This window comes from Poecilia formosa, unplaced genomic scaffold, assembly GCF_000485575.1.
Source record: "Poecilia formosa unplaced genomic scaffold, Poecilia_formosa-5.1.2 Scaffold19, whole genome shotgun sequence".
NCBI classification, from domain to species: domain Eukaryota; kingdom Metazoa; phylum Chordata; class Actinopteri; order Cyprinodontiformes; family Poeciliidae; genus Poecilia; species Poecilia formosa.
The window spans coordinates 2,452,693-2,467,803 of record NW_006799958.1 but is presented as its reverse complement, the minus strand read 5'-3'; the positions used below and the strand labels follow the sequence as shown (position 1 = coordinate 2,467,803).

The 15,111-nt window shown below is 40.8% G+C and overlaps 1 protein-coding gene across 1 annotated transcript in view; it reads left to right on the top strand.

The window, feature by feature from the left end:
- klf7b (Kruppel like factor 7b) overlaps nucleotides 1-15,111 on the top strand; it is a 79,823-nt gene that overhangs the window by 54,456 nt on the left and 10,256 nt on the right. Inside the window, exon 3 of the mRNA XM_007547239.2 lies at nucleotides 12,997-13,120. Within this exon, the coding sequence (XP_007547301.1) occupies nucleotides 12,997-13,120 (124 nt within the window). The remainder of the gene's footprint in view (nucleotides 1-12,996; nucleotides 13,121-15,111) is intronic.

Sequence of the window (15,111 nt, the reverse complement as noted above, 5' to 3'; positions counted from 1 at the left end):
TCTGGGCCCTTTAGTAATTGTTGAGCATCATTTAAACACCAGAGTGTTGTTGATGTTCATGAATCCTGTCTCTATGACCACAGATTACCCGTCCTCTCATGGCTACTTTCTGCTGGATAATGCACTATTTCACAAAACTCAAATCATCTCAAACTTTTTTTTTTCCATCAATATAATGAGTTCACTCTTCTCCGCAGTCACTGGATCTGAAGTTAATAGAGCTCTTTTGGGGATATGGTGGAATGAAAGAGTCACATTATTGGCTTGCAGCTGAAACATAAGCAGTAGCGGCGGGAGGCCAAGTCGAAATTGATCAAAATCTCTGGGAAATGGTTACCACACCTTGACGAACCCATTCCAGGAAGAATTAACAGGGAGTCCAACTTGTAAACAACCTAATAAAGTGACTGGTGATTGCTGTTCCCATGATGCACACGTCAAACATCTGTCGTTTGGCCTTATTCTCTTTGGTAAACATTTTCCTCGGAGGTGAAGACTTTAAAAACAGACCACAGCAGACGGAGTCGACGGCTTCATCAGGCAAGGTGCTGATGTCCGAGTGACCCAGTAGTCCGGCAGATGTACTGTACGTAAACTTTAATCCATTCCAGTGTTGGAACCGCGGGATAAATCCATGGAAGAGGGAGGGAGAAAAAAAACAGCAGATGTTTGAGCCTCTTACAGAGATTTACATCACGCTTCTTCTCACATGATCCTCCAGGAGTATTTATCTCCATTTTAATACGGCAGCTACCGGGTCAAAAGGTGACACGTCAGTAATTACCTGATGATTGATATGCTGGCACTAAATGACTGTACGAATTCAGCTGTGTTGGAGCGACTCTGACGTGCGGCTCTAGCTGCTGCTGCTGCTGCTGCCCCCTCAGTGACCCTCAGACGGAGCAGACAGGACTAATGTGTGCAGGGCAGGAAGCCACCAGCTCCTAGGATGAGGAGAAGAGCTCTGGTACAAGAAAGACACGCAAGAGAGGATAACTCAAAGTAAAAGAATAGAAATAAAGGCTGTGTTTCTCTGAAATATCTCTCCTAGTCATTAATATCTGGTAGTGTCAGATTAAATTTATCTCCATTCAGTCACTAAGTTTGTTTCTGATAGGAAATGAGACAGGCATCCCTCAAAAGACACTGCAATGTGAAAATAGAAATAGATTTCTGAAAGAAAATCTGTATCTTTCAATAATGAAAATTGTTTGTTTTTCTCAATAATCAGAGAAATAATCTTTATTGGCGTTGTAGTAATCATACTCCTCATGTCTCTGAGGTTTGAAGGAGCCCAAACTTTAACTCTCTCCACAGATTCTCCATCAGATTCAGTCCAAAATGTTTCGTTTTTTTTCAGGCAGTTCTTTTATTTTGTAGTTCAGGGGTTTCTAGAAGAATGGAGATTTCATTCCAAGAAGCACCCAGTATGTGGACTGTTTTGGTAAAAGTGCATGTCTGAGTCCTAAATGGAGGCTTTTTAAAATTGCTTTTCCTTCTATGGTGTTGACCAAAGGCTTACTCATCATACACTCATCCTTAGAATGTCAGTATCCTTTATTATTAAAGCATTTGATCTGTTCTTGTTTGGTGGGCCATGATAATAGGTATAATCCTCTTAGCAGGTTGTAATTGGACCAGATATTTGTGTTGCTATTATCAAATTCCTCGCACAAATCTTGCTGAAAATTTTGCCACATGTCTTTGCTGGGTTGGTGGAGCTCAGTGAAGCTGGTTGGTTTTCCAGTACGGACCAGGCTTTAGAGCGTAGACCTCCTCACGTTCAACGTTAGACTGTTTCATCCATTTCTAGACCATCTTTGGTGAGAGTTTCAAACAACAATCCCAAACACACCTAAACTGGATAAAGCTGCTATTTAAGATTCTGAAATGGCTCCAAAACCAGTGTGGGCAGCAGAAAACAAATTTACTACAACTTGCTAAGAGACATTTATTAACCCTTTCATGCATGAATTATCATCCTTTGTGTCAGGTTTTTTTTTTTCCAATTTTTTTTATTTTCTTAAGGCATAAAAAATGGTAGGAACATTATTTTTTTTTTGCAAATTTTATTAAATTTTTTTAGGTGATCATTTGTAATTTTCTCCAAATACAAAGTTATTTGAAAAATACATCAGTAGTATTGTTCTTTAGGGGCTATCTGATGTCACAGTATTCTTTTTACCTGCAGGAGGGCCCGGGTCGGTCGGCCATATTGGATTTAACAAAGATAATTTCTTGCATTTGCAGCTGATGGCCAGTAGTTGATGGTGTATTTTATGATGCATTAGTGTCCACTTCAGTGGTCTGTGTGTATTTATAACATAAAAATTCACAAGAAGCACAAGAAAATGACTTTTAGACAGCTGTCCACTGTAGTGATGCATGAAAGGGTTAAAATATTATTGAATGTAAATGTATTTAAACCTTTTTTGGATTTGAGAAAATCCACAACAAATTCAAGTCTTTCGGCACTGAAAAAAAAAGCATCCTTAAAAAAACCAAACATTTATGACACTCTTGCTGAAAGCCAGTGAATCTACACTTCTTTTTTTTGTTTACGGTACTATTAACCAGTAACATGCTGGTTCTCAGCTATCCACTGGTCTGTTTTCCACTCTGATCTTAGCCTGAGCCCATCACAGATCAGCCGCATGGGTCCCAGGCGCCCACACACACACACACACACACACACACACACACACACACACACACACACACACACACACAGCCCAAAGCTAGCATTATTCAACTTTAGCTTTAACTACACCATCAATTTACGGCGTCTAATGCATTTCATGTCCTCCAGTTGTCATCATCCAGTGTTAGCAGTCTCCCCAGGTTCACAGCACGCAGCCCGCAGACATGCACTGTATTAATACTGGCAACCTTGGCATCATTAATCCAGCGTGTTACATGCTTATGCGACCCCTAAAACCACGGCATGGCTTCAGGTCTGTTTTTCCACTTCCATGGTTGCACCTGAAGGACCTGAGGGGGAACGGAGGGAAGGGGGAGGGGGAAAAAATCCCCAGCCTCTGTAGTTCTATTATATTAATCCAGAATGGAGCTACTAGTCATCTGGAAGCATGACTGCCGCCTGCAGTATCTGTAATCAGATGATTCAGCTGTCGAGTCATGCTAACCGAAGATTAGCTTTTAAAGGCAGAGTCATTTGCTGGGGAAAATAAAAAGCAGACACCCTGAAGACACTGCAGCTCTTTCTTTCTTTCTCTCTCAGTGCGTGTGTGTGTGTGTGTGTGTGTGTGGTATAAATGCGGGGTGTTGTATTCCCTCCCGATGTGTTCATTACAAGCACAGAGCTGCGGTTTAATTAGCTTAATCCTCTTTTTGGGTTATTATGACCATAAATCATTGAACATACATGTAGACGGGGATTAGCGTTGCAGAGCCTACAGGGAGGAGCAGCTGCAGAAAGCCTGCACAGCCTTACTGCTCTTACTGTAACTCACCAGAGGCCATTGGAGGCATCATTACGTTCACGCCTGTCGGCGACTGAGCGTCGCACCGCGTCGATTACGATCCGGCCGTTTCTCCGAGACGCGGGAGTGATGTAAAGGTTTTTCCTTACGTGAGGATCTTCATTACGGCCGAGTTGTAACATTAATGCAACTTTAATGGAGGTAGAAATTAATTCGGTAAATCTCTAAAGTATCCAATTAGTGATGCTCTGAGCCAAAGCCAAGTTTTGGGTGTTTTTTTTATTTTCTCTCTCTCCCTCTGCTCTCTTGGATAAGGTTGGATCTCTAAAAGCAGTGGAAGCCTATTAATCATATCCTTGTTATTCGAGGAGCAGTCCAAAAAGAAAGAGATACACTTAACTAAATACTTGGCATCCGACATTGCAGACGCGAGGAGCTGCGTTGGAAGGAGTGCCCGTCTGTCAGAAGTTGTAGATGTGAGCTTCGTGGCGCTGGCACCTCGCTCCAACACGACTGTGCAGCTGCAGGGAAAACCAGAAAGAATCATGTTTATCAGCAGAATGGATTGCCGGTGTATTATAGATTTGGTGGCGGTTTGATGTCGTCTGGCTTTAAATACTCTCCTGCTAGCCGAGGCTTGATCAAATTAATTTGATTGTGATCAAGAAGATTCTCACTGGGATTTCGGCTGGCTCACTTGGCTCACTTTTAGGTGGATTTCTCTCTCTATTTTTTTTTAAAGACTGACTACGCAGGAATAGTCACGTCCCTCAAATGTTTTCACATTTCATCACGTTGCAACCACAGGTTCCTGTGTGTTTTGTTGAAAAACGTACGAGATAGACCCAACATAAGGCAGCATATTGGGGGTGGGAGGATATAGATGTTGAACTTTGACATCTGAATGTCGTAGAAAAGGAAACCTCTGCCTCTGTCTCAGGTCCTGACCGCCTCTAGCAGTATTTTTTTTCTCTCCAAGCAGCACTGACCTGTATTTAGGTCCATCCATCTTCACATTAGCTCTGACTGGCTTCCCTCTTCCTAATCTCAAAGTGCTTAACAGGACGATACCCATCTACTCGAATGCTCTCGCACAGGCTTATGTCATGATTCGGTCACTCCGGTTGGATGAGTGACCTCACTCCACGCTCTTTCCACAATAGTGTGATGACCTCACGCTGCCTGAACAGAGGCAGTCCTGTCCATCTTCAAGAAGCGTTTGCAGACCCCCAGCGCGTAAGAGAGCATCTCCTACCCTGTCCTCTCCTTCACCGTCTCCTTCCTTCTGTCCTGCACTCTGTTCTGAAGGAGCCCTACTCGTGGTGGCTACTCGCTTATTATTAGCTCTTCTGTCAACTGTGTTGTTGTTCTGTCTTTTGCCAGCTGCTTTGGATAAGGGTCTGCCAAATTAACAAACATAGATAAACATAAATCCATAGTAAAAACGGTTCATTGCAAAAAAGAAAAAGCGAGGATAATTTTCCTTCCACTTTACAGTTACGTGCTACATTGTGCCATGTAAAATCCAGATAAATTTGTGGTTGCAGTGATAAAATGTTTTAATTCTTGAGGTCAAAGTTCTGCTGGAGCATCCAGTTAGTTTCCAGCTGTCTGTGCTATTATTTGAGGTTATGTTTGTTGCGGTTCTCTCCTCTTTCTGTTTGGTACCATTTCCGCGGCCAGCAGAACGGCACTACATCATGATGCTGCCACTGCCGTGCTTAACAACTGGTGCAGTGTTTTCAGTGAATTAATTTTGTTTAATATCTAAACTTGATACAGAAATAATTTAAGAGACCAATTATCAGCTTCTCTGACTTGTACTGTTTATACATAAATGATTGAGCAAAATGAACATTGTTCTTTTATTCTATGAAGAACTGACAACATGACCCTGAAATTCCACGCAAAAATTTTGTATTTATTTGCAGAAATTGAGAAATGGACAGAATAATGAAAAAGATGCAGAGCTTTCAGACCTCAAATAACGCAAAGAAAACAAGTTCACATTAAGAAACGACAATACTAACGTTTTAACTCGGGAAGAGTTCAGAAATAAATGTTTCAGAGCTGTAGATGCTGGAGCTTCATACAGTTACCTTCATTAGTGGCAAACAGGTCTTGATCTTCCAAGCATGGAAACGCTGGTGAACAGCAACACGACTGAACAACTTTCCATGTGCAGACATGAAAAATCAAAAGTAAATCAAAAGTAAATCTTTGGTAACTGTCTCAGTTACCAAAGAGACAGTTGCAATTATTTTTCTTTATTTTGTTGGAAACGGTGCTCATGTTTAATTTTTATCTCATGGTTACATTTTATTTGTATTAACTTAAATCAGATCCACACAAAAATGTAGATAGTGTCATAAAAAGTGACATTTTATATGACTTAAGACATTGCAGGCTTCAATGCTTCTTCTTAGCTCTAACCCTAAAAACATTTCGATGTATTTCGCGGTTCGTGATGTAAATCCTGATCCTCAGGCATGTGGCTCACAGGTTGAAACACTGTTGTGATAACTCCGCTTAACCCCCGACCCCTTCTCCCACCTGCAGCAGGGACCTTTCCAACCCCATGTGGAGTCGGGGTAACACCTTGCTGACCTCCCCCAACACCTGAACCCTCCTTCACCCTCCTCTGCATCCCCCCTTTAACTTCCACCTCTCTTCCAATTGCTTATTTAGTTTAGGTTGCCAAGCAACTGCATCACACTCCTCCATAATTGGTTGGTGGCTGGTGGATTGTCCGTGCCTGTTAATCTGTCTCTCTGTCTCTCAGCCTCCCCCCACCCCACCTCTGCCTCCTCTCCTCTCTTTCTCTCAGTTGCTAGGTGACTTTATCATGCATCCCTGCCTTGCCGTGCTATAATTGGCTGCCGTCATGGTTGCTGTGGCGTTAGGCCCAGGCTGGCCTTGCTTCATTCCTCTAACAGTGTGTGTCTGTCGGCGTGTCTTCACGGTGTGTGTTTGAGAGGGCTCCTATTGAAGGAAGATGAGGTTCTCTGGCCAATTACTGGAGACGGGTGTGAAACGTCCTCCTGTCTGGCACCTGCGCCCCTCACAGCCCCCCCAACTCACATTCCCTTTATCACACGCACACATGTAGGTTAATGGTGGAGTATTTCTCGGAAAGGATAAGCTGCCAAGTGGTTTTGGTATTGTAGGTTGAATATATCAGTTCTTAGAGAGGAGAGGACTTTGTGGAGTGAGTAGGAGGACTCGCACTTACAGATGTAAGTGCTGAACATGGAGGATTTTGCTGCAGTTCTTCACAGGGCTTGAAGTAATCTGTTGTAGAATCGCAGATTACAGCATTTCTTCCACAGATGTAGAAAAGCATTACTCTCCCCTCGAAACAAAACGTGGAACAGTACAGATTTCTGTCTTTACAGGAAGTTGGAAATGACCTTTTTCAAGCACAAAAAGGAGCTAAGTTGTTTATTTTTGGTTACTTGCGTATTGTAATGTTTCAGCACTTAAAGTGAATAGTGACTCTACTTATTTGAGATCTAATGGCATGTTCAGCTCCTGGGACAGGATGTCGCATACTGGGACGAGGAATTTAAAAGATATTTAAGCTTCTGGCATCTCTTCTTTTGTTTAGATAAACAGTGTGAAGCTTTCAGAAACACACGCTTTGTTTTAAATAGTCAGATTGCTTTCAAAGACTAATATTCCTGTCCACGGTTTGTTGACGAGTCTTGCATAATTTGGTTTTTAGACTTTTGCAGGTCCAATGCAGTCCTAATAGAAACATTGTATATTTTCATTATATGTGTTTTCACAGCAAAACACGTAAACTGAATTTGTCTCTTAACAAATTCAACTCAGCACAGAGTAATCCAGTTCAGATTTAATCAGTTAATGTCCACTAGGTTGCACAACTCATTGAAAGGTACTCCAAACACACAAACAACTGGAGATGAATGAATGAATGAATGAGTCACTCGCAGGAGATCAATGAATTTTAGCATGGCACTACAACAGGATGCTGTCTGTGCATCTGTGAAATCCTACGTAGTAAACTACTGGAGATATTCTAACAAAGTGGAAGCAAATGAGAATAACACCTGGATGCTGGGATTCTGAGCTCCAAGTGGTCGCTAGCTTCCTGCAAAGCTAACAGCTAACAGCTACAGGCCTCTAAACCTTATGTGACCTTGCAGTTCAGTCAAGAACAGCGCGTTGACACACGGTGGGTTTCCATGACCGAAGAACTCAAAGTCTTACATCACCAAGCGTCAGATCCAGTGATGTAAGGCACTGGACTCTAGGGAAGGGGAGACGTGTTGTCTGTTCATAGTGCGTTTGTCTTATTCTATAAAAGACTGAATAATCGTCCATACCAAAATAGTTTTTCAAATTTGTCCAGTTAACGTCGGCGGTGGTAGCGACTTTGGTATTTTGAGCTAATTTTAAGGATTTAAAGATGCTGCTAAGCTAGCCATGGACTGCTAATGTATGTTGGATGAGACAAAAATCTAAAACTAAAAATGCATTTTTTTTCTCTCCTTCTTTTGCAAAACAATGTTGGGAGTGCAGTGAGTTCCTGTTGGCTAGCTAATTAGCGTTGATGCCTGCTTTGGTAGCGCCCTGCCTGGGGCTGTTTATTTTACCGAGAGGCACGATAACTCTCGTAACATTCACTTTTTTTTTTTATTACCATTTTCTTCTTTCTTTTTTGGGTGACTGTGTGTTTTTTGTTGTTGCACAAGGCAGAAAGTTTGAGGAATTTTCTCTTCTTTTGGCCATACAAGGTAGGAAAGCAGGAATGCTGCTTAGCCTTTTATTAACCAGGGATTATTGCTCTGCTTTCTATTTAAAGGAACTTTAAGCAGCGGGAAAAGTTTTACAAGCAATCTGAATGGACCTATTAACACAAAGATGGATGATTAACCAGAAACCGATCCAGGCCTGCTCCAAATGCTTTTAAATATACCTTTGCAGCGTAAACCACACAGAAAATACATAAACTGAGTTTCCCTTTGTCAATTCACGACTCTTTGTATCTCTGTAAAAGCGATTTCACCTGAGATATTCGAGGCATATCATAATGAAATACAGACAGCAGTGGGATGGCGCCGCGGTACCTGGGACTAATTAGATGCTCCTTTCCCTACGACCCAATAATACAGAATATTTTATTCAAAACCCATATTCGCATAACACCAGCCAAAATGAAAGCGGTGTCACAGGAATCACCTGTCACCTAAAGAGCGCAATAAGGCGGCAATAAAAGCCCAGATCCCGGTTGTCGAAGTCGGCTACAGACTGCATGAGAAAACGACGGGGAGAATTTGAATATGGAAATCCAGGCGAGTGCAGCTCGTGATGCGTAGATAATTTAGTCCGAGAGCAACCGCAGTCGTGTTGTATCCGTGGATAAAAGTCGTCTCCGATCAAAGAAACAGGCAAACTGTGGGGAAATAAAGGGAAGAAAAGGGGCAGTCATTCACAGTGCGGTGTTCCTGTTCAACATCATCTTTTACGCTCCGTTGCATCACCTCGCTGTCAAAGCTGAAGAGTGGGCAGGTGTAGTTTTTCGGTCGGTGTCGTCTATCCTGATGGTTTGAATGTGGAATCATCGGCGTTACAGTTTACTAAAGCAGTTCAGAGTTGACAGGTAGTTTCCTTTTCTTGTTACAGTGAAATGAAGAGGTTATGGTCTGGTGCTTTTTTTTTCCTTCCCCCCCCACTCTTTGTTTCTTTGACGTCTTGTTCCACTGCGACAAAACAACAGGAGTTGTTTGTTCAGAGTATTACTTTGTTTCTTTATTTTTTTAGGCATTTAACTGATAATCCTGCCACAAGAAACAGCAAAGTTGATTTATTTCTGTAATAGTAAGTAAGAGATTAAGCTACATGTAGGTGGCGACTGAAACCATTTTCAGCTTGGTCAGCCAAGATCCCGGTGTTCAGCTGGTCAAAAAATCAAAAATGTCCCTTTTTCTGATTGTTGAATGAACCATATTTAAGTTGTTAGTTACGTGGTCAAACTAACAACACCCTTCAGCGTGGAGAGAATTGCTCAGTGAGTTTGTGATTTTCAGTTCCTGTGTGGGATTTTAAATTATATTGCTGGAAGCAGAGAACGGTTTAAAGCAGTGTTTCTCAACCCTGGTCCTCACCGCCCCCCTGTCCTGCATGTTTTAGGTGTTTCCCTTCTGCCATACACTTGAATTGTATCTCTGGGTGATTAACAGGCTTCTGCAGTACTTGATGGTCATGCAATCATTTGAATCACCTGTTCTGGAGTAGAGGCATACCCTGGTGAGGACCAGGGTTGAGAAACACTGGTTTAAAGGGAAGAATCTATTTTAAAAGAAACTGAAAAAGACATGATAGGATATTTCTGCAGTTCAGTTAAGCAGAGAGCTAGACCTTCAAATGATAACAGGAAGGCTGATTGCGGTACAACAAAGGTGATTTATCATTTGAGTTTATATTGAGTTTGGAAATGTTGGCAGCTTTTTGTAAATCTGAGCTACATTAAGGCTACAGAATCCTCACACGCTACTGTTTTAGGGATGCTAGCTGCCCCAATCAAGCTAATTGCTACCTTAGCAATCTGTATCATGTTTTTGAGCATAATATGATAAACTGTTCAAAATATTAACCACTGAATCATTTTATATTTGGTTTACATTAATATAATAACACAGGCTACAGTTTTAGGGATGCTAGCTAAACCAATCAAGCTAACTGCTAGTACAACATGATAAACTGTTCAAAATATCAACTATCATTTTATCTTTGATTCACAATAAAATAATAATCCAGTTTACAGTGACACTTCTTTTATACACTGTGGGATGTTACTTTTGCTCTTAATGTAAATAAATAAGTGCTCAGCAGGAAGGGTGGAATGCTGTTCTCACATCTTCCGATATTTTAGCTCTGAAAATGAGAATTAGCTAAAGTCGGTATCAGCAGATAAAATTAGAGGCTAAAAACTGGTCACTAATTTATAATCTCTGATAATAACATCAGACACCACAACACCTTGTATTGCAGAGCAAGCTAATGTTCTGCAGGGAAAAGAGTCCTTTAGCGTGCGCTGACAGTTTTTATTTCCATTCTGACTTTAATGTGGGAGGAGAGGGGGGAGAAAACACAGTTCCATTTAACAACTGAAACACTTGTGGGCAAAAAGCTTTTTTATTGCGAATGTTTGGCTTTTCAACATGTTTCCTAATGCTTCAGACCACATTAGCTCCACTCAGCTGTGAATGTGTGCATGTTTGTCTTCTTAAGAGGATTGATGTGTGCTGTGAAAGAAGAAGAGGGGCTGGTGGGACATCTGGCTAACTGACTGTAAGCTGCCACATCACTGCCCATTAGGAGTCATTAAGGCCCCGATTACAGGAACCACAGCCAGGAACATCAAGGGTCCGTCAGGTTATGACTCTTTTCTGGTCAATATTTCAAATATAGTTCATCTAAATGGTCATTTTGCTGTTGTTTGACTATAATGTAGAGCCTTTGTATGGAAGTACATTTGAGCCAAGAGTCTTCAGCTTTCGCAAGTCAAGTTTTGTAACGTTGTGCGATTGAATTTAAAGGAAGTTGAGGACTGTTGGACTTAAAAATATTATTTTGTGATCCAGGTTTACGTATTGTATTTGTGGGAAATATTTTTGTTTGTCATTTAGTTGAGCTGTGGGTGAAAAAGTGGAAAACTTATCTGCCTGTTCCTCCTTGATTTAAAAATGCAATATTTTAATATATCTTTACGTCTTTGTTGCTCAGATCGATTCAACATTCACAAGTCAAACAAACACTTTGTTGCATTTATATTGCTGAGGAAGTAAAGATAGCTGTTTATTTATTTATCTATCTCCGTATACAAGCTTGGTGATTTTCCCTTTTGCCTCTTTGTACTTGCGCAGTTTCAATTTTCTGAACTTTTTCAGTTGCTGACCGTTTTGTTCTGACCATGCATCAATTCATGGCTCCAAAGGACATTTTGTTCCCGCTTTAACAACCGACTATTTAAAGTAATTTTCAATACTCTGCTACTAATTGTCTCCCATTAGAAAATAAGGCTTTTTGACTCATTTAGACTCATTTTGTGAGTTTAAGTGGCCCAGAAAAAGGAGTTAAAAGTCTAAATTAATAGACAAACAGTGCTATACAAGTTTTTTTGAATAATAATATATCAGATAATGAAATAGTTTGAATTTAATTTTATGCAGGATTTAAGCCATTTTTGGGGCATTTGCATAGAAACAGTGAAAAGATAAATGCATACACATGGTTTAAGTAATTGTATGCAAATAGTTTATTTACAGGAAAGAAACACAAGTGAGCAAGGAACAAATGACTGCATATGAAATGGAGTCTGATCCATCAAAGGGGTGAATTAATAATAAATAAATAAATATTTGCACTTTTACACAACTGATCTAAAGTAAACACATCCTATTGCATTAGACTGGGAAAGAAATAAGTTTTATTCTGAAATCTTAATGAGACGGCAGTCAAAAGTGATATTTACCAGTTGCAGCACGATCCCTTTTGTCCAGACCTGTTTTATTATTACATTTTTTATTTTAATAATTCTGCTGAACCACATCTCAAAAACAATTTCCCAGTAGATTTTCAGTAGATTTTTATCTATTTTGACTTTTGCCAATTTAAAATGATTTAATTTAATCCAAATGTTTTGCAATGTTCTTTTTTGATAAATCACTGTCCAGCCAGTTAAATCCAGAATAAATTGTACCAATATTTTTGACCTTCTTAAAAGCTGCAGCATGTTGCTATGTCTATAATTATTATACCTAATATAAAAATTATTTGTTTTTTTAATTACAGGAGTGAAATTGAATTATATTTCTTCTCCTCACTTTTTGTTTGCGTTATTAGTTCCTGAGTTGAAGTCCAGATTAACTGCTACCTCATCTGACCCAACACTTTGCACACGCAGGAGAAAATGCTTCACACAGAGACGCATCATCAGGTCCCATCTGAAGACAGCCTGCTCCTTCATGCTACACACACACGCACACACACACACACACACACACACACACAGCTGGAAGGCTTTCTATCATGGTGAGATAACTACAGGCTGAGAACAATAGACCATCTCTTCTCCCATCTGGTGAACCGGAGGATGAAACTTCATTTACATTTCAGCCCCCCTCACACACACACTCCCTCCACTACCACCTCGCTCCTCTGGGTGTGTGTGTGTGTGTGTGTGTGTGTTCTTGTGCATGGATGGGCGGAGGTGTGGTAATAAAGGGAACAAAACGAGATTCATTTCAGGGTGAATTTGGGATTATGAATTAACATGCTGCAGTGCTGAAAGACTTCATTTACAGCTAATTGAGTGTGTTGGCTCATTAAAATGGCTGTTGTGTAAAACTGCTCTGCTTGGCCGCCCCTGGGCTGGGTAGTAGTGTGTGTGTGTGCGCATGCGTGCGCGTGTGTGTGTGTGTGTTTTTGGAGAAAAACCTAGTAGTTTAGACGTGTGAAATTAGATGTAGAAATTGTAATAAAATGTGACACCTTCTGCTCTTTTTCTCCCTTTCCTCGCTGTCAGGTGAGAAGCCCTATAAGTGCTCATGGGAGGGCTGCGAGTGGCGCTTTGCCCGCAGCGACGAGCTGACGCGACACTACCGCAAACACACCGGAGCGAAGCCATTCAAGTGCAACCACTGCGACAGGTAAACACTCACTTCCTTTCATTCGCACAGATTACTACCAAGCACACAGCACCGTTTGCATTTGTACAACGTCTTAAGGTAACAAGGATCAATGTTTATCCTGCGACTGGAGGCACAGTGGGTCAATTTGAGACCCATTTCTTTCCTCCTGACGGTGTTCATATCCTTTTTGCATTTTGTCACTTTAGAAACTCACACTTTAATGTATTTTAGTGGGATTTTTTTGTGAAGGACAACATAAGTAGACCTTGATTGGGAAGTGGAAGGAGCCCCATTTTTCTCTGCTTTAATCGAACTCCAATTCGTTTGTCTAAAAAGTCCAGTTTGTTTGGGAGGGCGTGAATGCCTAATCGAGCTCTGGACCGCCTACAAACCCAGGTCTCGGTTCGACCAGAGTCAGGTCTGTATGTTTGCAGTTAATAGTCGTCTCATTGTTGGTAACTCATCAGCTTTCTTGCTGTATTTAGCAACATTTTAGACAAAAGAAAATAGTGTCGGCCAAAATCAGAATCGGCAGGTCAGAATTTTTAATCGATCAGAAATCGGTGATCGGCCAGAAAACTGCAATTGGTGCAGCCCTAATCCCAGTGAATGATAAGAGTTAAGCTGGTCATCAAAAACTAAAAAGCAGATTCCCCAATTATAAAATTACCAAGAGATCCCCTAAGCTGACAGACGGGGCTAAGATGGAGAGCTGCACAGCTCAGGTGGGAGAACGTTTCCAAAAGGACAAATATTAGTTATAGATTCCACAGATCTGGACTTTTTGAGAGAGTGGCAAGAAAAATGTTGAAAGAAAATCATAACAAATCCACTTTATACCACAAGCCATGTAAAAACATGACAAACCAATGGAAGGAGGAGATTTGGTTGGTTTAGACCAAAATCTACCCTGCTGGTCTAAAGTCTATATTTTAACCAACACTGTACATTACCCTTAGCAAACAACTCCCATTGTGAGACATGGTGGTGGCCGCATCATGCTGTGGGGATTCTCCCCTGAAGTAAAGTGTGGGACAATGACCTTAAAGATGTAGCTAGAGCTACATTGAAAGCATATTTCTGTGTTAGAATGGTACAGACCTAAACTTAACACTTTATTTTTCTCTCCAACCAATCTAACCAAAGTATGTCATCAAATTTCAGCCTTTACTTGATCATCAAGATTTTATTTAGAATAAAAAAAACAACCCTTAAACCATTTCTACGTTTTGTTTTCTCCGAATCGCAATTATGTTTGGTTTGCGTTGGGGTCGGGGGGGGGAACGTTGTCTGCATGCGTTTTTAGAAACGGCATCATCCATTTCCTCTCGTTTTGCAGCAGCTCTCCGCCAATTAAAAAGCCACATCACTTAACTTGCAACAAAACATGTTCAAGCTGACATTTGAAGTAGCTCAAATAAGCCTCCAAATTAAGTTTCTCATTTTACTTCATCTCTGTTTGTTATAGCGGAAGAAGGATGGGAGCAGTTTGCTGTCGTATCGCTGTACGACAGCCTTTCTCTCTGTCGACGCTGCCTCTGAACATTGGTTTTTAATGCATTCAAAGCAGCAGGGAATCAGACAGCTTCTTTGACAAATAATAAATAAAACAACATTTTTCATCCAGCCTCAATCTACAGGCGTCACATGTGGCGCTCGGGGATTGTAATGATCCATAACAAATTTCTTCTCCCCTTTTTGTTTTTTGCACACAAGAGAGATCAAGTTTTTTTTTTTTTTTTTTTTTTTTAAATAATAAACAAAATATTGCAAATTAGTCGTTTTGAATTGTGAACGTTTCCTTAAGAGAGGCTGTGCGCCTTTAGCAGCTGCGAAGGAGCAGCTCGGAGGGGAGATTTTTATCTTGGAAGAGTGATAAATATTCAACACTACAGCTCATGGTGTAGTCAATTTAATGATAAGGAATGCTATTACTCTAAATTAAGTTAGTTCTTAGCGGATTTATATTTCGAAAGGGAGAGAAATGAAGATGTGGGCGGGAGGCAGGT